General features: G+C 37.8%; 3 protein-coding genes across 5 annotated transcripts in view; 1 reads left to right on the forward strand and 2 right to left on the reverse strand.

The window, feature by feature from the left end:
- LOC111873901 (ankyrin repeat and zinc finger domain-containing protein 1) overlaps positions 1 to 11,308 on the reverse strand; it is a 40,289-nt gene extending 28,981 nt beyond the window's left edge. For both annotated transcript variants that reach the window (XM_023868974.2, XM_023868973.2), the window contains exon 1: positions 11,221 to 11,308. The gene's annotated coding sequence lies outside the window, so the exon portion shown is untranslated. The remainder of the gene's footprint in view (positions 1 to 11,220) is intronic.
- On the reverse strand, positions 2,926 to 11,214 carry LOC111873904. Its single transcript, XM_023868982.2, has 3 exons — positions 10,818 to 11,214; positions 9,435 to 9,714; positions 2,926 to 4,781 (listed from the first exon to the last, which is right to left on the reverse strand). Exons 1-3 carry the CDS (start codon positions 11,023 to 11,025, stop codon positions 4,688 to 4,690), a joined length of 582 nt encoding a protein of 193 aa, XP_023724750.1. The 5' UTR covers positions 11,026 to 11,214; the 3' UTR covers positions 2,926 to 4,687.
- Positions 11,309 to 11,518: 210 nt separating the features above from the next.
- Positions 11,519 to 24,717, forward strand: part of LOC111873900 (unconventional myosin ID) — a 42,406-nt gene continuing 29,207 nt past the window's right edge. For both annotated transcript variants that reach the window (XM_023868972.2, XM_023868971.2), the window contains exons 1-5: positions 11,519 to 11,626; positions 15,047 to 15,153; positions 18,120 to 18,315; positions 19,323 to 19,542; positions 23,790 to 24,005. In XM_023868972.2, the coding sequence (XP_023724740.1) occupies positions 11,538 to 11,626; positions 15,047 to 15,153; positions 18,120 to 18,315; positions 19,323 to 19,542; positions 23,790 to 24,005 (828 nt within the window). In that variant the 5' untranslated portion in view covers positions 11,519 to 11,537. The remainder of the gene's footprint in view (positions 11,627 to 15,046; positions 15,154 to 18,119; positions 18,316 to 19,322; positions 19,543 to 23,789; positions 24,006 to 24,717) is intronic.

Genomic DNA, 24,717 nt, shown 5'->3' on the forward strand with positions numbered 1-24,717 from the left:
TACATGACAATATAATATACACTTTGTAAGATAAAGCTGCAGTTAACTTTTATAAATAATGTGCAATAGCAACACCTTATAACAATGATTATTTTACCATATTTACATTTACCATATGTTAACAGATGATGGAAGGTGTACGTGTGAAATTAAATCTAGGATTGCCATGGCAAAAGCTGCATTTAGTAAGAAGAATCTTTTTACCAGGAAATTGGACTTAAATTTGAGAAAGAAACTAGTGAAATGCTATGTTTGGAGCATCGCTTTGTATGGGGCTGGAACTTGGACACTTAGGGCAGTAGATCAGAAACACCTGGAAAGCTTCGAAATGTGGTGTTGGAGAAGGATGGAGAAGATCGGTTGGACCGATTATGTGAGAAATGAAGAAGTGTCAGTTAAGAGTCAGTGAGCAGAGGAATATCCTACACGAAATATGAAAACGGAAGGCTAACTGGATTTGTCATATTTTACGTGGTAACTGCCTTCTAAAAGAAGTTATTGAAGGAAAGATAGAGGGGCGGATAGAAGTGACCAGAAGACGAGGAAAAAGATGTAAGAAGATGCTGGATGACCTTGGGGACAGAAGAGGATATTTTCATTTGAAGGAGAAAGGTCTAGATCACATCAAGTGGAGGAACTGTTTTGGAAGAGACTCTGGACCTGTCGTCTTGACAGATTACAGATGAATGAATGAATTCCTAATACTTAAATTAGAAGACTTCTGATACTGTGATGCTGTATTTGATAAAAATATTACATACAGCACAACTGCATATCAGGAAAATTGTAAATCATAGTTAAGATGTTAAAAATATTACTGACACTGTGCCCATAGTGTCCTGGAGAAGCTAACAGTCACTCATCTAGTCATTAAACTTTCTGTCTTATATGAAACCTCAATGTTGATTACCATGTTCAAATGGAAACATACAACAAATCTAACTGGGAGATCTGTAAGCATAAGAGAACTGGTAATTTTTGATCAACCTGATCATGGAGATAGTTACAGGGGGTTTCTGTATACCATGTTGTAAATTTAATTTGTACGACACAATTATTGTCATACTATTCAGTCACATGACCATCATCAAGCGACGGTAACACGAAAGTTTCACAGAACACAATTAGTACTAAAAGTATCATCTTTTTGATAAAATTCCTTCATTTAGTCTATACTCCAAGCAAAATCCACTCTGTAATATTATTATAGGTCTACTGGCTTTTCAAGTTTTGTGTAATCTCCATGTAAGTAAACCATGTTGTAGAAATAATTATATTACATAAGTAAAGTCTGTGAGGTGCTACATAGAAAACAGCATTATGTAATAATAAAAAAGAAGACAGCTAAGACTGATATACACCTGTAGACTTATCCATAAATATTACATTGACACTAGAGCAACATTTCCAAATTACACCATTTGAAATTAGTGTACTCCTTTATCTTCGATAGTGTCTCAGATGTTAAGCTGTAAGCCTGCTGTGCAGTTTCAAGCTTATGGATCAGTTCATTTTAAAAATATAAAATCCCTAACAGGAAACAGACTTCAGCCTTCATATTAAATTACAGAATTCGATTCATTTAAATTTATTATTAACAGACCCATTACATGACTTTAGTCACTAACATCTAATTCCAGTAACAAGAATCTACAATGGGCTGTTCCATAAGTGAAATATGCAGTTATATTATCACTGTATGTACTATGCTGTTATATGCTAACTTTCTAAATCTGACAACTGTGTCAGAAAGTCATGCGTATTTTACATTCTGACAATAGAAAAAGACCCTGGGCAATTAATACTGCAGCATGTAGACCTGTTGCTAGGTAACAACCCATATAAACGCATATGAGGAACACGTCACATCCATGGTGACATCATACAACAACAGAAATGGTGTTGCCATTGGTGTTCTCTGTGAGTCTGCTCTGAGGCTATTTGTCTGGACCAGAAGAGTTCAGTTTATTTAAAATATAAGAGGCTTAAACTTGGCGGCAATTAAGCGTATGGCCGTTCAAGCGACTAAGCTGCCACTGTAGCATAAGATATGTAAGACAGGCATAATCTGCTATGCAAAGCCTGTACTGACAGACAACTTGTATATAATGCAAAAGGAAGAACTTTCAATAACATGCTGTATGTTCAATATGGACATTTGATGAAAGGGCAAGCATATTCATAGGCAACAAGCCCATTCTCTCATCTGAGAGGATGTTACATAAGGACTATGAACACAAGGGTTTGGCCAAAAAATAAAATCTCTGGTTGTAAGTCTCGAGGGGCTTGGTGCCAAGATGAACTGATTGGCAGAAACCTCCAGTCAAAAAGTAACTCTGACTCTGACTGATAGTTTAGTTAGTGAGTGCAGTGCAGTTCAGTCATTATGAGCTGTTGCTGTTAGAAGCCAGTAGATGAGGCACGGGCATAGTTCGGGAACCCACAGCCAGGGGAATGTCCGCTGCTGGAAGCCGTTACCAGTCAATGACTGGAGAAGACAGCAGACTGAAAAGGCTTAATGTATGCTTTAGTGAATTGTAGTGTGTGAATTAGCAACAGCACTATAGTTACTTGTAGTTATGATCTGTAAGTGGTCAATAAATCCAGTTACCAATTCAAACCCCATCTATAGTCACTCCAACTTGTGGCAATGTCATGCATGACATGGAGGTATAGAAAGCATTATTCTAAACTTCATGAAAATCAAATTACATTACATACAAATCCTGATCTGTAAAATAACAAAGATTCTATCTATCTATGGCTTTGTTTGGCCTTGGCTGCTTTTTCAGTTTCTTAATCTTTTTACATATTCAGTAGGACTCTTTTGAGAGGGGATCAGCCTATCATAATACCATTACCTGCACACAGGACAGCACAAACACAGAATAAATGCATACAGACATCCATGCCTTAAGTGGGATTCGAACCAATGATCCCAGTGTTTGAGCAAGTGAGGACAGTTCATGCCTTAGACTGTGAGGCCACTGTGATCGGCCAACAAAGATCCTGAAATTCCATAATTTAACCCTGCTCAATGTAACTTAAATACTTTTCTTTCATAAACAGGAGACAAGTCATCCCCACCATGACAAATTCCCACATGTGTGAAAGAATAAGTTAATGTCGAGTTTTTTTTTCTTTTTTCACAGCTGTTATGATATGGGGGAAAGGAAAACTCATCTAAGTGCACTACTCAGGAATATTCTGTCTTAATAGCTCACTAAACAATAGCTTCATAATTTAATCTAGCATTTACCAAGCCAGTGTGTGTTGAATATAAACACAAGCAGAACACTAAAGACATAGCTGAAAGCACTTTGTGTCCTGCAAATCAACAAAACTGTCAAAATTTTGATACAGATGGTGTATATCAACATAGACTGAACAGAAAGTGCTTTATGCTGTATGTTCAGATGTCTGCAAATGATACAATACCAAATCACTGAATATGCAAAAGATGGTCCAAAATTAAATCTTATGAGTATAGGAATAATCCAGATATATGAAAAATTGTTCAGTGTCACATGCCTTTCAATACTCTGTCAGATAAGGCAGGATACACATCAAGCCATGACTTGCAGCAATGTTTCCCCAACTTGAGTTTCTGTAAATTTTACTTGTGTGGCAGTTTGAACAGTAAAATACATAGACCAAATCCAAAGAGAGGGAACATTCCTAAGCCTTCAGTGACATTTATAAAGTTGACTGCATAAAGCTTAAACATGTGAACCCTGATTTATCCCTATGATGTACTGAAAATACAGGAGAACATTATATTCCAAATTTAAAATCTAAGTAATCTTTTACTGTGCTGCTTTTAACTATATGAATTGTGTTCACAGCTGGCATACAAATGTTAGCCTGTTTCCTGGGGACTACCACAAAATGATCTTCAGTACCATCCTTGGATAATTAGACTGTACACAGGTCTCTCTTGGCTTCCAGCTCTTCTTCTACACAGAAAACTGGTTTCTGATTTCTATTCAACTGCAATTAAAATAATTTCTGTACATTCTGAGCTACCAACTGAAGAAGAAAGGGTATGTAAAAACACACTTTTTGTATAACACTGTAGGATATGCTTACTGTACACAGTAAGAAGAATTCTATCTCATGGAATACAATGCTGTGCAGAGCACTAAAAATCAACCAGTGTTTTGGGGGAATATCATTTTCATCTTCAGGGTCAAAGCATTAAGGTAAGCAAGAAACCAGTGAGAGGCAAGCAGAAAGTTTAGCTCTGCTTGCTGCCTGCTTGATTGGCTTACTCTTCAACACTGAAGTTGGAGGCAATATGTTCCTCCCAAACATCAACTGACTTTCACCACACTGCAAGGCATTATATCCCATAGTCACCACTGCAAGAACCTTAAAACCTGTATAGAGTAAGTGTGACAACATTACCATAATTAAGTTTTAAATATCTTTAAGTAGAAAACTCAGCTTTGAAAATCTGTTGGTCACAACCTTCCTATCAAAACTATGCTCTGGAGGTTGTCATGAGATTGCTATAGCTACACAACATGCAAAATAAACGAAGTTATATAAAACTGAGATGCCAGAGCCTAAGTGTAAATGCTACTCTTTACACATTCAATTCCTTCTGTTGACTGGGCCTGCAGAAGACTTCACGTGTTGGCAACACCTGATGTCTTACTTAAAGCTTCTTTTGTATCATGAAGCTCTATTTCCAACTTAATACCATCAGAAGAAAGACAAGTAAACCATTTATAACAGCCACGATATAACCCAAGTGGAATCTGGGGCTACACTGTTTCCTAAAAGAAACAAAGATATTATGTTATATTAATCTGTAGTAATATATTGTCATTGTGATCATAAAGCAAGATTATTAGAATATAAATAATATTGTCATGTGTTAGTGACCAGACACTGGGTTTAGATTGATAATTAGATTTACTGAACACACAACTTGTAACTACACATAACTTTAAAACTTAAATTCATCTACATGCTCTATAAACCACTATTGTAAACAGTAAGTCTTCTCAGTGTGCTATGTCTAACAGAGTCAGGTTCAGGGATATTTTATGACTAGCAGTTTACCGCCAATCAGTTCGTCTTGGCATGAAGCCCTCTGAGGCTCAAGATCAGCGATTGAGTTTCAACTCGACCCTTACGGTCATAGACCATACGAAACATCCTCTCTGATGAGAGGATGGGTTTCTCACTTATGAATGGGCTTCACCTTTGTCAAATGTATGTATAGCATACATAGCATGTTACTGAAAATTGTTTCCTTTGCACTACATGCATATCCAAGACTATAGCAGCCACAGACATGTTATTGTTGAAATTTAAGGTGACGTGGTCCGTAAGCCTCATACATTGAGGTGTTGTGCTGTGACAGGCATGGAAACCAAACTGGCTTGCATTAAGCAGGCCTCTATCTTCAATGTGCCTTTGGATTATTTTCAGAATAACTTTCTAAAATAGCTTGCCTGTTGTAGACAAGAGGCTAATCGGACATAAATTTTGTGGAAATATTGGATCCTTACCGAGTTTTGGTAAAGTTATAACTTTTGCTTCCTTCCAAAGCTTTGGTAAATGAGACAGCCGAAGGCAGTGATTAAATAAATGTGTCAGATGTATCAGTGGACTTCTTAAATATGCCTAAGGCATTTGTTTGAAATATCATCAAGTAAACAAGCCTTTCTCAATTTCAACAGATTTGCTAATTTATATTTATATTTATTTATTTACATTTGTGTATGTCACAAGATCTTACTTTTCCCAACGGGGTATCATCTACAGATGTAAGCAGCTTGGACTCTAAGTCTCCACCTGTCACTCATGGTTTTTGTCACACAGGTCATGAGATGTGAACTGGTTTTCTAAACAATCTGCAATCACGTTGGCTTTCTTGTTCAGGTGATATGTTATTCCAAATGATGATGAACAGTGGTTAATGCCTTTGGTCCACCCCTTTTCCTGAGCGATTTTGCAATTGGTTACAGAGCTTGAGATGTGACCTCACAGTTCCCTATTTTTGTTTCCCACCGCTGCTTCCAAATGCCATTTGCATTAAATGCTGTGACTCTGAGTGGATTACAAACTCTAGCAGCCATTTTGTTTCATTAAGTTAAGTACCATTTTTGTAGGAACCATTATTTTGTCTTCTTCCAATATGTCTTCACTGAGCACTGTCATCACCTGTTACATTACAGTGACTGCTTTTAACATTCCATTGCTAGTCGAAATTTGAGCCTGTATTGAGAGAACATGTTTTCTGAATTCCCTGTTGTAGATGCTGCTGCTGCCACGGTGCCACATGCTTTTCCCATCTGTCTGCAGTACATGTGGTTGGTGCTGAGTGTCTTGAGGCAATGCAGCTGCATAGGACTGCTCTGGTGAGGTGAACTTCGAGAAGAACATCCTCCCAGAGGTCACTTGGGAGCTCTTTGTGCTCTTCTCCTTTGTGGTTCTCCTTTCACATGGCTGCAGCATCAATATGATGCAGGATGAGGTTTCTCTCCTTCTGCTGGGGTGCAATTGCAGCAACTCAGTGTAGATTCTATACTCATCTTTCAGGGCATTCATTGTGCAGGTGGCCACCTCCACACCACAAATATCATGGGGAGTTGCTTGTAGATCCAGACATGGCCGAAGTTTTGGCAGTTGTGGCACTGCATAAGGTCAGTCCGAGCTCTGTATAACTCTACCTTGATGATAATATGGTTAAGGCTATTCAGCTTGTACATCTTTTTGAGACTTATGTTTCTTATTAAGGTAACAAGGAATAGAGGGAGAGGTTCCACATGGGGTTGTCTGCTGGGTGCTGTTCGAGTGGCTGTCATTTGCTTCATGTTGATGGTATTGAAGCCTAAGTCTCTAGGCTGCTGGAAATATCTTCTGCTGGTGTGTCTGGGGGAAAGTGAAGGATTAATGTTTTGATAGGCTTTTCGGAATTTGGTGAAAAGGTAAAAATAGTGGAGATTATTTTTCTTTGGGTATGATTTCATGGCTGAATAGTCCACCATTTATTTTGTTGTGATACAAGTTCCATTTCATGTATTTCAGAACTCGTACTCTCCTTTAACATGTCCTTTTATGTCATTTTGTAGTCGAATGAGGTTTGTGGAGAATTCATCACTACTGCTGTTGGCCTACCTGATTTTTTTGGAGCCTTCTGCTCCAGTAGTCTCCTTGTCCATGTCAGTATTTGAGAGGTTCAAAGAAGCTGAGAGTTTACATTACTTTTGGAGGCAGCCTGACAACTGCCGATGTTGGGACTGGTTTAGGTGACTTCTTAGTTATCCGTATCTGTGAGGTATCACTGGAGATATGCCTCTTGCATCTCTTTACTTCCCAGAAGTCACCATCCTGGGCCACTGATTCCACTGAGGTTTTGTTCTCTTCACCACTCTGTCCTGCCTGTGCACTCACCTTAAGGATGGCCTTCAATTCTTTCAGTGTTACCACATACATGCCATAAAAAGGACTATAAAGCGGCTTCCAATCTACAGCCTTGCAAACGTCTGCTCTGTTCTCCTCCGCACTATTGAAATTAGAGGTCCACTCAGTGCTTTCCCCCACTTTAACCAGTGCATATCAGGCAAGGAACTCAATGTCATTGAGTACTTTATGTACTTATACTACAGCAACTGCTTCTGAGTACTTGTCTGTGAGGGCATGAGCTTCAGATTTCAGTGACGCTAGCTTCTGTCTCCAGTATTTCCGAAATCCCGGTACTGGGACATCTGCCATCTTGGTATACTGTACATTCAAGTTCACCACTGTTCTACTGTTTCACACAGCACTGCACACAACCACGACCAGGCGGCAAACTTCACCGATATCACCTCTGACAAATGGTAGTTGGCCGTGACCACACCACATGAAGTAAGTCCATAAAAGCCATTCTGTCCAACACAGTGTCGTTCAAATCACTAAATCCAGTCACAACCTGGTGTAGCTGATTCACTGTCTGTGAACTTATCTACACTCTCTATAAATCAATACTGCAAATGCTAAGTTTTTACTAGTTGTTGCTTGGTAACTCCGGTCTAGAAAACCGACATTAATAGCCCTCGGAATTCTTTGCACTAACACCGTGGCAACCTCTATCCGCAGAAGTTGGCACTAACTTCACTGACAAGCAGCGGTTGCTCAGTCGGTATAGTTTGCTTGTGGACTAAGGGCCATGGACAATTGCTTGGTAACAGCTCATCTCTCAACTACTCACCCCAGTCTAAACTCTAGCCACTCAGTTCACATGTTTAGACATGCAACCCATCTTCCCTATATAGCTTTGGTTTGAACTGCATAGAAAACATCATTTCCATAGTTTATCTGTTGTTGCAAGTGCAACATGTTTTGGTTGCCATGGAAACATGTTTATTCACCACTGCCTAGCACTTGACAATTTTTCTTGTTAAACCATTCCAGCTCTTCAGCTGTCATGTCACAATAGTAAAGCACAAAATAAAGAACAAATACAAAATACAACCAAAATGAAAATATAATCATGAAAACTTGATCAATGGTACCAAAATTAAAAAACCATTCAGCAGGGATATAGAATGGGTTCAAGTACATAAATTATTGTTAACACCATCCAGTGTGATTCAATTTGTAGATATTTATTGCCTTTATATGTTTCGCTCAGTGTGATGGACCAGAATGAATAGAGTTAAGTTAAAGTACATAACATTCAGTTTTCATGACAGCTCACTATTAACATCACATCTTATCTAATAAATCTAAAATGTTGATATTTAAATTTGTTTGAAATGGGTATAGTAATTCTTGCTTCTCTGGGTACAATGTTGAATAACTGATTCAATATAACAATTGGTTACTGGCTGGACAACCAAAGTTAAATCCCAGTAGGGACAGTAATTTTTCTTTTCCACATCACACCAAACTGGCTCTTTGGTCCAAACACCCTCTATTTAGTAGTTACCAGAGGCTCCTTCCCTGGGAGTAGCACAGCCATTGCAAGAAGCTGACCACTCACCTCCACCCAAAGCTGAGGTTAAAAATTTGTGGAGTTGGGTCTACTACCTCCATACCCCATGTCCTTATGACATGTTTCTTAACTGAGTATATGGCACAGTGCTAAATTAACCATAAGGAAATTCAACTTACATGCCTGTTTGGTCAAAAAGTACCAAATGTTTTCATTTCCTCCAAAAACAAAAATTATATAGTGAGTCTATTTTTCCCATGGAACAATTAATTTAATATTTCTAGTGGTCAGAACTGTTCATGTGCTTTGGCTTTGTTGGCTGAAGTGATACAACAGAAATACAAATTTGGACTTATTTGAAATTCATGTGCTATTCCCAAATGACAATGAGCTTTCTTCCATTTTGGGCTCAAAAAAAGAGTTAAATTGACTATTCTTGCTTCCCTTACTAACTTCCTGTGCAACATTAAATAGCAATGCTACTCTCCAACATACCCACCTGTTTTTAGCAGGTGAGAATGGTGTGGGAGGTTTGATACCAGGAATGTAACTGTCTACATAAATCATACACCAAGTAAGAACAGTCATTCCTAATCCAGCAAGCACTGGAAATAACAGCCAGCTGAAATGGGCCAAAATGTCTCCGACAACATTGTTGGATGTCAGTAGCACCTCCGATACCTTGGACTTCGTATCATCACTGAGAAGCTTGTATGCCCCAAATGATGATGTGGCCCAATATGTTTTACCATAAACAATGAATTTTTGCAAAAGTGCTCCTGTGAACAGAAATATGCTACCATTTAAATAATGTTAAGCAAACATAAATAACAGTGTCCTATACAATATAATTACAATAAACTTCTAACATATCATGATTAATGAATAAGAGAACTATTAAGTTAATTTTCATATCATATTAATATTCCCACAGCTAAACTGTATAAATACGTTCTATTTCTGTATCTCTAAATTATTAGAATATGCAACAAGATTTTTCAAATCATGGCCTACCAACAGCACCATGGCCTAAGATTTCCGTGTTAGCTGCACAGTACTATCACAATATCAAGGTATCAGACTGTACAGATCTCCACAGTTGGATGCTTCACGCAAATCTTATACTTCAAACTTGCTATCTAAAATGTTTAAAATTTCTGTACAGTTCAACAATATGGTGATCAACTACTTAAGTCGCTTTCATCTTCAGAGTGTTTTGATGCAGTTATAACATTTATATAAACAGATGCCTGTAGTTGTACAATTCTAAGATGCAAATAAAGATGTATTTTACTTGTGCTTTACTAAACAATGCTGTCAGTAATTCAAACTATACAGCAACAAATGATAAGATGACTGATGAATAATGAACTGGAAAGGATCTGTAAGGAAGTAGTCATGGCTAATCAAGGTACAATCCCAGGATCAGTCTGGGCAGATTGAACACAACAGTGAACCTCAGTTAGGATAGCTGGCATGCCATCTTAGATTTGAATCAAGCACCTCCTGAATAGAAGTCTAGAACATTACTGTTTTCCCAGTCTGTTGCATGATTAACAGCATGACAGAAATGATCATCTGGTGAAAGTTACAGCAAAATCATTCAGTTGCATAAATAAAACACAAATTTTTCAATAATTTTAGCGGCAACATACGTCATATCAGTAGGCACGGAACTGTGTTGCGCCAAATGTAATTAATCATCACTGTCCTCACACTAACTGTGAGTTACAAATGAATTAAAAACTGTCCTCTCCTCCCACACCGCTACAACAAACGCTATGGTGGATTCATCGAGCAACCCAAGATGAATTCCTTATTACTAAGCACTGTTCATTACATTAAAAAAACGTATTATCAAATAAACAAAAATTATACTTACTATTTATAATAATCAGTTTGCTGCATACGATTATGAGGGAAACACAAAATGCAACAAGCGAGAACTTCAACTCTGTAGGATAATCACGGACGGCTTTTTGCTCTTCATTGGAAAACGACAAATCACTTTCAAACTCACATCCCTTGCCATATGGCGTGTGTGACGTTTCTTTGGAATTTCTGAAATACTGTTGACTTTTCCTGAACATTTTGTCTCCTCACAACATCCAAGGAAAAATCCTCTTCACAATGTCGTAATTCTTTCTTCACGTAGTTGCAAGTCAAAATAGTTGTCAAATTCCTAATCCTGAAGATTCTCTGTTTTTCAAGGCTATAAAACTGTGCATTCCTATTAAGATATTTAATTATATGTTTTGACAAGTGAAATTAACTTATATTCTTACCTAATTAAATCCCTCAGCTGATATATGCACTACAAATCAAAATCCGAGAACATCTGCTGACTGCTGTTCAACAGCACCTTCGTGGTCGTGGTATTATTAAGTTGCACGTAAGTCAGGCTAGTTACTTTCGATCGCTTTCGATTGCGTCACGGGGACTTTCGCCGTTGTTGCCACGTGCTTTTGTTGACGTTACATATTTTTTTCTTTCACGTAATTCTACATTTGAGCACGTCTGTGAATCACACTTCACTGCCCACCAACCGGCTAGTCGTGTTGTAAGTTGAGATAACCAGTAGTCAGTCTAGTTCGGTGACATCATGGCGGCAGAAGATGAGGTTGGAATTGTCGATTTCGTCCTCTTGGACGAAATTACACTTGACAGATTTATGGATAATCTCCGGAAGAGGTAAAAGTGACAAGTATTATGCGTACTTCAAATATATGTGTTATGTGTTTATAAACTTTACCATAATTAAACACTGTTGTCACCGAAAATAGCTTTCACTGTCTGTTGCCTGCACAAGAGGGCGTGGCCATGCTGACAGGTGGTTAGAAAATAAAAAGTGAGATCAAAGTATGAGCACATTGGACGTCTTTTCACTTACATCATAGAGCCTTTTATGTAATCACAATGAGTGAAATTTTACCAAACCAAGACATTTGTAAGCGACATGTGTTAAATGCATTTATGCTCAGTTCCCGGTGAATCATTCATCCTATGACATCACACCTGTGGCATGCTTTGCCGCCAGTAACCCCGTACTTTTTGTTTTTAAAGTGTCACATTAACTGTAAGAATTTATCAAACCCTTATTATCCACATACATTTCACCCTGTTTCTGTGACAGAACAAAAAACAAAAAACAAATTTGAACATTGGAGCACAATCCTGTATTAATCTCTGATTAAAATATATAAAGCCATAATTTTACATATTGTTTTGCATGGGTGTGAATCAAGGATTCTCACATTGACTTAAGAACATAAATTGAGGCTGTTTGATAACGGTACTGAGGAGAATATTTGGACCTAAAAAGGAAAACATAAGAAGAGGCTGGAGAAAAACTGCGTAATGAGGAACTTCATAATTTGTAGTCTTCCTCTTGTGTTATTGGGGGCACACGGTAGCATAGTTGGTTGAAGCACTATGCTGCAAGCTGTAAGGTCATGGGTTCAGTTCCCTATGAGGTCACTGGATTTTTTAATTGATCTAATCCTTCCAGCCTCACTATGGTCCTGAGGTTGACTCATTCTCTAACATAAATGAGTACCAGGAATGTTCTGGGGGGGAGGGTGAAGGGTGGCCAGCACTTAAGCCTGACAAACTCACCACCATCTGTGAGCTGGTTGTTTAGAAAATATGGGAGCCTCAACATCCCACAACCCCATGGAACTCTACAGCCTGTTACAGGAATAGCTTTACTTTTTTATCTTATACTGTTAGTACAATCAAATTGAAAGGAATTAAATAGGTTGATCATGTAGCATGCATGGCACCATTGTGAAATGCATATGAAATTTCAGTTTACAGACCTCAAGGGAAGAGACTTGTCTGGAAAATTTAGATATACAATGTAGTATAATATCAGAATGAATCTTAAAAAGATGGATGGGAGGGTGTGGGCTGTATTCATTTGATACTGGATAGGGACTGGTGATGGACTCTTATGAACATGGAAATGAGCCACCAGATTCCATAAAAAGTTGGAAACTTGTTTACTACCTGAACTACTGTTAGCACTTCAGGAAATACTTTTCCGTATGGAACCTATTAGTTGGTTTAGTAGTTATGCAACAGATGTAAACTGATCCAAACCATTCTAACATATTTTAAAACTAATTATACCTACATTTAATATACTTAGCACAAATAGTTGTAACTTATCAAACGGGCCTTCAAGTTAATTTTTATTCACAGTTGTAGACCTAAATACAAATATATATTTTGAATCTGAGGGGGCAAAAGTAGGATTCAAACATTACATTATGTTTAGGTGGGTAAAATGTTTGGGGGAAGAGAACCCCCTTATCCCCACTTCTTTCGTCATCTCCCAGTAGTTCACAGGGAAAGTGTGAAAGTTTAGAAAAGAGTTTTGACCTCCAATCATGTCATGTCCAAGGGAGGTTTTCCGTCTCCCAGTGCTCCTTTCTGGTTTGATATTGAAAAAGGCACTATCCCAGCATTTGCCTATAGGTGCTGAGAAAATTCATATAAAACCTCAGGCAGGATAGGTGTCCTGTTAGGTTTTGTCATGCCAGATTAGCTTAACCCAAATCAGCATGTGATAATAGAAATACTGTATTCTTTAACTGTACTGGAAAATGCTTGGGTAGTGGTTTGTGCTTGAGGAATTCAGGATAGTGTAACTTATCCACTCTGTCTTGAATTTATACAAAAATAGTGTAAAAATAGTGGACTGTATTGGTATTGATCTGGGCTGACAGGAAAACAGTTAAATGCGAATTGTTGCAGGATATGGTTGGCATTAATTTGGGTTACATATAACTTACTATAAAATAGTGTGTATATATTTATGTTTCACAGATTCACATTATGTGTTATGTAGTCTCAGCATAGTAAAACTGAAGCTACACCTTTTCCCAGATAGTGTATTTTTACAGTTATGTATATTTTACTATCATATTCATTATTAATGAAAAGTCTAAAGAACTTTAAAATAGTAATAGTCCCTAGTGACCTGTTTTATTAATATAATGATATTTCTGTTAGCACAACTGTAGAATGCAGTGCAACATTATTGAGGAGCTTCTACATAGGATGCAGGAGAGTTTTTATATAAATTAATTTTATGTGACAGAATTAATTATTGTTAGAGTTGAGATTCCCATAGTGGCATCTATGAAGAGTATTGTTTTCTGGAATATGAAACTTTGTAGTTGGTTTACTTTTTGATTCTGAAGATGGAGGCAGTTTACTTACCTCCAAAATGTCTATAAACTTGTACCAGACTGCATGACATTACATTCCAGAAGATAGTGCTCTTCAAATTAATCATAATTTTCAAGACGTTAGATCCCATTCAAGTGACCATCGTGTTCCAGTTGAGAGACGCTGATCTACAGCATTTACATGTAAGCTGCTCCTGGCCCTTTCATTCTTCATTACAAATTCATTACATTCATAATGGTTTGTAATGCTATAATCTTATTTCTGCTACATTTTCTTCTTTTCAGGTGTTACTTTTATGATAGTTTTCTATAATACTGTTATAGTGAAAAATTGGTTTTGCTAAATATGTTAATCTTTATGAGTGTGTGATAGAGTGGGTGTGCTGTGTTGTATCTTAATTTTTTTCCCCCCCCATTTATTTATAGTATGTAACTGTTCTTAGGTAACTGTATGTTACATAACTTTGCAACTGGTCATACAGTGAAATAATATTGTTGTTATTGTTATCCTGAAAACAGGTTGAAGAAACTGAATGCCTGTGACATTTTTAGGGTCATTATGGTCTGGTTATGTACATAAATAAAAACAGTCATTTTGAAAAGAGCAGTTGTATAATTGAGGTCTCTGTTTGTATCATTGTACCATTTGGCAACTAGAGATGAATATTTAAATATGAGTAGTTAAACAAAGCACAGTCCAAGTAAGGAAGTCATATGAAACAGACTAATGCCATCAAATGAAGGAATCCGTGGAACATACAATAAACGGTTGGGAATCGCTTTAGAATCATGAAGAAAGGAATGTAGACAGAATTTTATTTTTGTGAAGTTTTTGACAATTATCTAGGTATAAACAAAATGCATAACATTTGAAGGAATGTTTTTAAGAAAATTAATAAATTGTATTACTTTCTAGGTTCAAAGGAGGAAAGATTTACACATATATTGGAGAAGTATGTGTTTCCGTCAATCCATACCGCACAATGAATATTTATGGCCCTGAACAAGTGTCTCAGTATAAAGGTGAATAAGAAGTTTGTAAAGAAACTAGTTTAACATCTGTTAAGAATTAGCAGGAAGTCCCATCATTTGTTATATAAGCTTTCGTATTAATGTCCCCTGCTTTCTCTTTTATTCCTTTCCAGTCTTACATGTTATTAAATAATGCATTGAGACCGACATCACACAAATAGTCAACTGTAAACTGCCCCTTTTATATGGTATACTACACTTCACATGTCCACATAATATTGGGGGAAAGTTAGTAAATAGGTCGCAGGTGGATATAAAACATAGAACATGTGATATTCGAACCTGGAAAAAAAAATGTTTCTCAACATACCCTCCACCAAAGCAGCCTCCGTAGTCTAGAGGTAACGTTCCCACCTCATGACTCATAGTACGCGGGTTCAAATACCCGGCGGAGGTCGTCGAATTTTTAAGGGGGGGAAAATTCAGGGAACAAGTCCTCCGGGAGGGACTTTAAGCCGTGGGTCCCGTGTCGTAGCTTTACGGCACGTAAAAGAACCTCATACCTCCAAAGGAGGTCACTGAGCAAAATTGCGGACGTTTGCCGCCCAACAGCAGTCACTAATACCTCCGGTAGATGGAGGAAGCATTATAGATACTTCTCAGCCAGTAGAGCCGGTCTCGCTGGCTGGGCGGGACTGATGGTAAGCACCAATACCGGTAGGATATAGAGGCTGGTAGAAATCATAGAGGGAAGCACAATGGACCACTACAGGTCTAAGTGCATGGGGAAACCCACCCTCTCTAATAACTAACTAACTAACCTCCACCAACATTGATACACTTGTCTCATCGCTTTACCAGTGTGTTAAAAAACCCGCAGCATAGAAGTCTTTTGACTTGTCTCTGCCACTTCCTTACCTCCATTTAAACCTCTTCATCACCAGCAAAACTTTTGCTGCCAAGATGATTTTAGCAGACCAAACAGATGAAAGTCACCAGGTGCCAAGTCTGAGCTGTGAGGCAGATGTTCAAGAAGTTCCCGCTGTAGTTCTTGACTTCTGCCTTCAGTTGCTTGGGCTGTATGAAGTCTGACATTGTCATGGTGAAGCAGTACCCTTCTTGCCAGCTGACCTGGACAGTATCTTTGAATTGCATCCTCAAGCTTCAACAGAATTCACATTTTCACAACACTTTTGAAAATGGGCTAAGAGTACTCCCTGAGAATCCCAAAACTACATAAACACAGCCTTCCCAGCCGATGGAGTAACCTTAAACTATGACCTTTTTGGTTGAAGGTGAACTGGAATATTTCCATTGCATCAAAGCAAGCTTTGAGTTGGGTTGGCAGTGATGCACCCATGATAAGTCCCCAGTAACAACCCTTTTCTGCATATCTTCCCCTTCATCTGCATACTGTAAGAGATGTTGCAAGGGCAGACACATTGGTTCAATTTTTTCTCGATATTTCAGTTCTCTGGGTACCCACCATGAGCATACTTTCTTGAACTTCAAACGATCGTGCATTGTGCTGTATGCTAAACCATGGGAATACCATAATACACTTACTACACTCTCTATCGTTATGCTCCTATAAGCTCAAATCATCTCTTCCACCCACTTCACAGTTGCTTCTGTCACAGCATCAACAAGGGGACCTGGTGAGGCATCATCTGTAACATTCAAACATCTCTGAGAAAATTTCATGACCCAATTGTGAACCGCTTTACATGACAAATGGTTTCCACCATAAACAGGAAACATTTCTTTATGAATATCCTTTGCATTGAGTCCTTTTGTCCACAGAAAGTGCACAACAGAATGCTGCTCTTCGGTAATACACTCCTGAAACATGGGCGCCATTTTGACTACTGAAACCAGCCTCTGAACATGCTCATGCACGTCTGCTGCCTAGACATACATATCCCTGTAAGAGGCCGTGGATGTTCATAGGGTTGTGAGATGTTGAGACTCCCCAGTTTTCTAGACAGTTGGCTCACAGATGGCTGTGAGGTTGTCAACCTTATGCACCAGGCCCCCTTTACCCCCCAAAAAATTTCTGGTACTCATTTCTGTTAGAGGCTGATTTGACCCTGGGGCCATAATGCAGCTGGAAGTTTTAGGTCAATTGAAAAATCCAGTGACCTCATCAGGAAGTGAACCTTCTTATAGCATAGTGCCTCAACCAACTATACTACTGCCTGCAGAGTAGCTATTATCACCTGACACAGAAAGTACAGTGTGGTCTCATTTTATGTGAGGGATTGTTGTTGTTGTTGTTGTTTATTTCCATAGATCCCAATATAGCTGCAACATCAGTAGATACAGGAATAGTCAATGAGAACAAGACAAATCACATCGATTACACAAATACAATAATTGCAATACTTAATCCATCACATTTAGAACTTCCTGATTGTGTCACTTAAAAAAAATACTACTGTCAGGAAAGGTGGAGGAAAGATTTAACACCAACATAACCAACATGTTCCTGATGACATCACATAATTCAGGACAATGTTTTCCATTATTTCAAATTTTGTGCATGAAGTAAGGCTTTGTTAATATTTTTTGTATTGCAATATTTCAGATTTGCATAAAATGCAACTGCATTGTACTACAAATAACATTTAGTTTACATTTGTGATAATAAGTTTAAATATGTAGATTCAGATATTAACACTGTTTTAATTCTCAGTTTCCATTATCAGAGAGTTTTAGTTATAAATGTGTCGGTTGGTTCATTTCCTCACAGCAGTGTGGTGTTGTGTAATGACACAACACAGTGTGCTCTTTTCATTACACTAACTTACACCTTCATGGCCAGTAATTTTGGTTCATTTACAATTTGCGCACATTGGGTAATGTCGTTAATATTAAAGGTCATAGAAAAATTTAACTTCATGAATAGAATGCCAGTTGTAAAAGTTTTCGGCAGTGTATTTAAAGAAAACTGTTGCTGGTATTGTTGTTTTTTTTTTCTTTATGTGTGTGTGTAATGCAAGTTTGTATTTGTGCAGGTAGAGAATTATTTGAAAACCCACCTCATATTTTTGCTATTGCTGATGCTGCTCATAAGGAGATGAAACAGCAAGGTCGTGATACATGTATAGTCATCAGTGGTGAATCAGGAAGTGGCAAGACAGAAGCCTCCAAGATTATAATGAAATACATTGCAGCAGTGACAAATATTGGTGGGCGACAAGAGGTTGAGAGGTATTAAATGATGTCAATTTATTTGTGTTCAGAAACCAGATATATATGATGTAAAGTCAAATTATTCTGCCTTGTGCCTGTTTCTTATTGTTTGCACAAAATAGAGTGGAAAACAGAACATATTACAAATTAGGGAATAATAAGTAATATGTTAAATATTTAAAATTATAGATATTTGCAAAATCATACAGACTAGTGAAATGCTATTGAAAATTCACTGGAAAAATTGGACCATTCCCATTTCTAGCTATTTTCATAGATAAGCCTCCCACTGATTCACAGATATCCTGTCATGTGTTTGAGTGACGATGTATGGGTTTTGTATTGTTAACTGTATTTATTGGACAGTTTTACAGCTCATGACTACAATTCACAGATCAATGTCACACACAGATTAATGTTCTCTTGCTGTTCCTTGTATAGCCTCAGCATGGACTGTATAGAAAACACCACTTCCAGCAGTTCCTCCATTGTTGCGTGTGTGTGTTACTTAGGGATATATCTAGTATTGTTACATGCTTACACAGTAGTTGTCTAGCAGTGGCTGTTTCGCACTGCTCCACAATTCCTGCTTTTAGCAAATATGTCACAATACATTGAAGGAAACTTGGAAATGACAGTTTGCCCATTGCATAACTTTTCATTAAAAACTGAAACTACTGTATCAACTAACCATTTGTTGCTGCCATCTTCTGCTCCTATTCTTAACTTCTGTGTCCATATCCATGAAAAATGAACATTTAGCTTATCATAAACCATTTACTTTATATATTTATGTGGACACAATAAATTTCTCATTTAAGTTTCCAGTGCGTGCTCTTGCACACTGCAGCCAAGATTTATAAAGTCCTCATTAGCCACAAGTAACCATAGAATTTAACTATCTAAAACAGTTAAATTCAGCTGTTCAAATTCTAGACAGAAACTCAAAACTAAGATGTAAATGATATATATGTAATCCAGAAAACGCTGATGTCCGATAAATTATTGTGTTTATTTCAATACAGGGTAAAGAATGTTCTCCTTCAGTCAAATACAATTCTGGAAGCATTTGGCAATGCGAAAACAAATCGTAATGATAACTCTTCTCGATTTGGCAAGTACATGGACATAAACTTCGATTTCAAGGGTGATCCTGTAGGAGGTCATATTAGCAATTATCTTCTTGAGAAGTCTCGTGTCGTCCTACAGCAAATTGGGGAACGGAATTTTCATTCATTCTACCAGGTGAGGAGGAAACAAAAATTTTACAATTTTTCATAACTATTAAAAATAACTGTCCCATTTAGATCAGGGAAATTTCCGTACAAGGAGCATAAATAAGGATTTTCTTCCAACTTTTCTTTTTTAATGATATGTAGTATAATATTCTTTCATTCAGTGGAAACTAAATCCTAACATGAAAGCCCGAAACAGGAAGAAAATTAGTGCAGAAATATAAAGAAGGGAAGGATCATTCAGTGGAATGGGCAATCTCAAGAAAAATGGAGAAGTCACATTTTTTGAATGACAGTATGTAGACTTCCAGTTATATTTTGTATATACATACTTAAAGGTAGAAGAGGTCTGAAATGACACCATATGAGATGGAAAGAACAGTTTTTGCAGTTATACTTTGCAAGGAATTAGAAAAGAAACCAGCAGACATGAACGAAAAATCTGTGGAACTGAATGTGATTATGTGCTGATATTGCAGTTTTATGAACTTCAGCAGAAATGTAAGATTTGAGGCTTTCACGGCGGTGACTATGAAGAAAGCAGTCTTCTGGGATTTGGCACCATGCATATGTGGTGTTAACCGACGTTTCGGAGGAACGTATCGCCTCCATCTTCAGGATAGAAGGAAAAATATAAGAAATCCTCAAGCGAAGAGACCGCTTGCAGATTTCTTATATTTTTCCTTCTACCCTGAAGATGGAGGCGATACGTTCCTCCGAAACGTCGGTTAACACCACATATGCATGGTGCCAAATCCCAGAAGACTGCTTTCTTCAGCAGAAATGGTCATCATATGGGTGTAAAGGGATGATCCCTTTGGCAGCACTGTAGTTTTGGCAAGAACACGAAATTCAATATACAACCTAAGTTTTTACGGTATTTATTCCTGTGAAAGTGTTGTTAATTATTCAGTATGAAATAAATCAGAGTTAATCATCTTAGCCTCAAGCCGCTTACTTGTGAGATTTTTCTTTCGCCATAAGGTGATGTAAATGTTGGATTAAGGATCCTTTAGTAGAAAGTAAAATGTTTTCATTCTTTTGTCACAGAAGCTGCTACTGATTTCTAGGCTACAAACATTTTTACTCTTTGTGATAGATTATTTTAGCAAATATGACGTCTGACTCTACTTTTCAATTTCGTGCCTCATGAAATGGAATTAGATTAATGTACATTTCAGAATGTTATTTATAAATAAGAATAAACGTGACAGAATGCACTTCATTTAGTAGGAAAAGTTTCCAAATTCTCGATCTTCTATTCTTTTAACTAATCAGAGTTATGCAGGTAATCTTATCTTATGAGACAGTTAAGCCATTGTGGCAACCAGTATCTGCTATTAGATCCATGATGAATTGAATTTGTTACACTTTCAATTGTTGATTGCTACATTATGTCTGTGTTATCTTAATCAGGTCCTGTTAGTGTCAGTTTTGATGACAACTTCTGTTACAGCAGTAAAATTAAATTTATTTCTTAAGTACTTCTGTTGCTAAGTGAAGAACTTAGCTTTCCATTTTATGTTATGCTGTACGGAAGTGTGGCGTGGCTGCCCATGTTGGTGTGTGATAACATTTTGCTGTAATTACTTATCACATGTTTCTGACCTTGCTTACTGTTTTCCAAGTGATAAAGCCGAAAAGGTACACGTTTTAAAGGCGACATATTCATCACTAGTGGGCTTTAACATACAGTATATTACATGAAAATAATTCTTTGGTTCACCTGAAAATTGTTAGATACTCACATAATTTGTCTTCAACTCAGTCCAATCTACTGACAAGCTAATTATCACGATTTTGACAGAGACAGTTGGTTGTTACTCATAATGCTTTAATTTAAAAATGTATGAACATAGAACCCCCCCCCCACCACATTAAATGTTCCTTAGCTTAAGGCTGTTCTTATTTAACTTAACTACTTATTTACTCCCTGTATGTATACATGTGAGCATGTGGTAGCATAGTTGGTTGAGGCACTATGTTACAAGCCGGAAGGTCAGGGGTTCAAGTCCCGATGAGGTCACTGGATTTTTTCACTTGACCTAATCATTCCGGCCGCACTATGGCTCTGGGGTTGACTCAGCCTCTAACAGAAATGAGTACCAGGAATTAATTAAATAATTTTCCTGGGGGGTAAAGTGCAGCCAGTGTGTAAGGCTGACAACCTTACCGCCATCTTTGAGCCGATTGTCTAGATAATGTGGGACCCTCAACATCTCACAACCCTATGGGGCTTCACGGCCTGTTACAGGGATAGTTTTACTTTTATGTATACATGAATGTGCTATGATGTAGTGTGAGGAGACTCATAGAAAAAGTTTATACTGAAGACTACATTAGTCAATGGTACATGCACTTTCTGTGAAATGCAAAGTGATTTCTTTTGTACAAATTTTTTAAACATTGAAAAAATTGAAGTAAGATAATCATTTTAATTGTATAGTTGAGTGCTGAGTTGAATGTTAGATAAGATAAAATACACTGAACCTGTTTTTATCAGTGAGGAAGTAGTATACAAATATATATATATATATATATTTGTATAGACATTGTGTTTTTTCTTAATTGGGTCAGGGTTGTCCTGCATGTAACCCATGAGCCATACATCAGTAATTTTGATGGCTAAGTAATAAAGGTAAAGTAGTTCATGTACTTAACTAATTAAGCACCACATAACGAAGACATAAGGGTGGAATGGAGGTACAGCTCCACCATTCTTGACCTCAGTACTAATGGGGGTGAATGGTCAGCTTCACGTCCCATCTGCTTTACCCCCAGGAAAAGAGCCCTCAGTACCCATTGGATAGGAGGCTGGGTGGGCCCAGGAATGGGTCTAGACAATGTGAAGAAGAGAATAATCTTGCCCTTACTGGGATTCATTCTCTTTCCCTTCAGCCATCCATCCCATAGCCAGTCACTATACCGACTGCACCAAGGTAATAGTATTGAAAAGTTTGGAAATATTCATTCCTTGATTGATGACTGAGGCATCAGTGGATGTTGATACATTCTTTTCACAGAAAAGCATTAGAACCCTGCAAGACAGGTGACCTCATGGCTCCCAGTAGATGCAATGCAGTTTTAGATCAGCATTTCTTGTAAGTTAAGTCTACTGAAATGTGATGCCATATGGTCTGGTAGATACTTATCTTGTCAAGCAAAGAGCATTTCATCCCTGGAAGTAATCTTAGTATTTATGTCACCACAAGGACCTCAGATCTCATATAGCATTTCAGATAATTGGTATAAATTACTCTGTTGAAGAGTTGTGCAGTGTGTAGTTTGATAAGAACACAGTGTGCACATCAGTGATGTCTCTATGGTACAAAATCACAGTGAAAAGTAATGAAATCTTTAAGTTGTTTAGTCTCATACTGTATAATTTGTGGTTCGGTTTCACATATAGAAAGTGTGCTGCATTAACCTAGGAGTTTGTGATGAGGTTGTCTTTTCTCTCTCTCTCTCTCTCTCTCTCTCTCTCTGTGGCGCTACAGCCCCAATTTGGGCCTAGACCTACCTCCATGAAACTCTCCATTTCACTTCGGTTTACTAGATCTTACACATACAGTAGGACTCCTTGGGCGAGTGATCAGCTCGTCGCAAGACCTCCACCTGTAGACAAACACAGAAAAACGCACACAAACAGCCATGCCCTGAGTGGGATTCGAACCCACGATCTCAGTTTCCGAGCGAGCTAAGACAGTGCATGCCTTAGACCGCTCAGCTACCGTGACCGGCGAGGTTGTCTTTAGTGTTTCGAAAATATTTCATGTCAGAATCTCAGTCCATTTATTGTAGACCTTTCATGATACTGTGCCTTGTATCCAGTGCATACCGATGGTTTTTTTCCCCAAGGAGTAAAGTGGCTGGGCATGGAGCTGACCACTGACCTCCATCTAGTGTTCAAGTTAGGAATACATGAAACCCCCACTCCCCCATACATCTGCGTGGCATGATGCCTAAATAGTTACACACAGAACAACTTTACCTTTACTTTTTACATGTATATACAGTTGAGAAAATTTATAATGCCTTTTGATGTGCTCTGAAATGTCAAGAACATGTGAATATGTCAGTGTGAGGGAGGGGTGTGATTGATTCTTTATTTACGGTACGTAGTTTGTAACAGTGTTGATGTTATCTGTAATATTGCTTAGTCATGGCTGTGTGATGATCACTATTCTCCATAGCTTAATTCCTAAATGATGCTGAATTAATGTTGGGTTTTCTTATATTTGTATCTGATATTTACAGCTTTTGAGAGGCTCAAGTGAATCTGAATTAAAAACCCATCATTTGTCTCGTGACCCTGATGCCTATTTTTATACTCGGCAAGGGAAGTCATCTAAAGTTAATACCATCAATGATGGGTCTGACCATAAAGATACAAATTCCGCATTCAGGACACTTGGCTTCTCAGCTTCAGAAATGGACACAATATGGAATATTGTAGCTGCCGTTCTCCACTTGGTGAGTAAAATTCTTTCAGATATATATTAAACTGTATCATATCCTAGAAGGCAAAGAAAAGGGAAGTCAGTGTCTGGGGTTATAACTGGGCCACCCTGTCACTGGGGGACATAAATACAGTGACCTGTTCTTCCAGGTTGGGGGTTTGGCGCAAGGCTGATGACTTTTGCTCTGTAAGAAAAAATTACTGTTGTGAATTCCAAGGAAGTGAGAAACAGATGGTTTCATGCTCAACAACCTGACTAAATATGGAATTAAAAATAGGCACTTAGAATATCTTATCATTATACTGACCCAGAGGACTTAAAATGTTATTGGACCAACTAAAAATGGAAGGTGGAGTGGACAGTGATGTTACAGCTGTAGGGAAAAGAAACTGGAAAAACCTAGCAATGAGTAGACAAATCTGGCAGAAGCTTCAGAGGAAGGCTATTGCCCAAAAAGGGCTGTTCTACCAGCATTGTTGATACAATCAACTAGAAGACTTCGATATCAGCTGGACATCTTTAAGGATATAATAAGGCAATGTACTTGAGCTAACTCAGTTACGATATCAGACGATAGAGTTATAAAGAATAATCTCACTTTAAAAAATCATTTTTGAATTGACATTGTTTATTATGTGTAGGGAAAGAAAGTGGTGTCAGTTCATTCCATTTAATTTTTTTATGTGGACATGGATATGCTGTTGAACAGTAATGATTCACAGGTG

The sequence above is a fragment of the Cryptotermes secundus genome, unplaced genomic scaffold (assembly GCF_002891405.2).
Source record: "Cryptotermes secundus unplaced genomic scaffold, Csec_1.0 scaffold597, whole genome shotgun sequence".
In the NCBI taxonomy this organism is placed as follows: Eukaryota; Metazoa; Arthropoda; class Insecta; order Blattodea; family Kalotermitidae; genus Cryptotermes; species Cryptotermes secundus.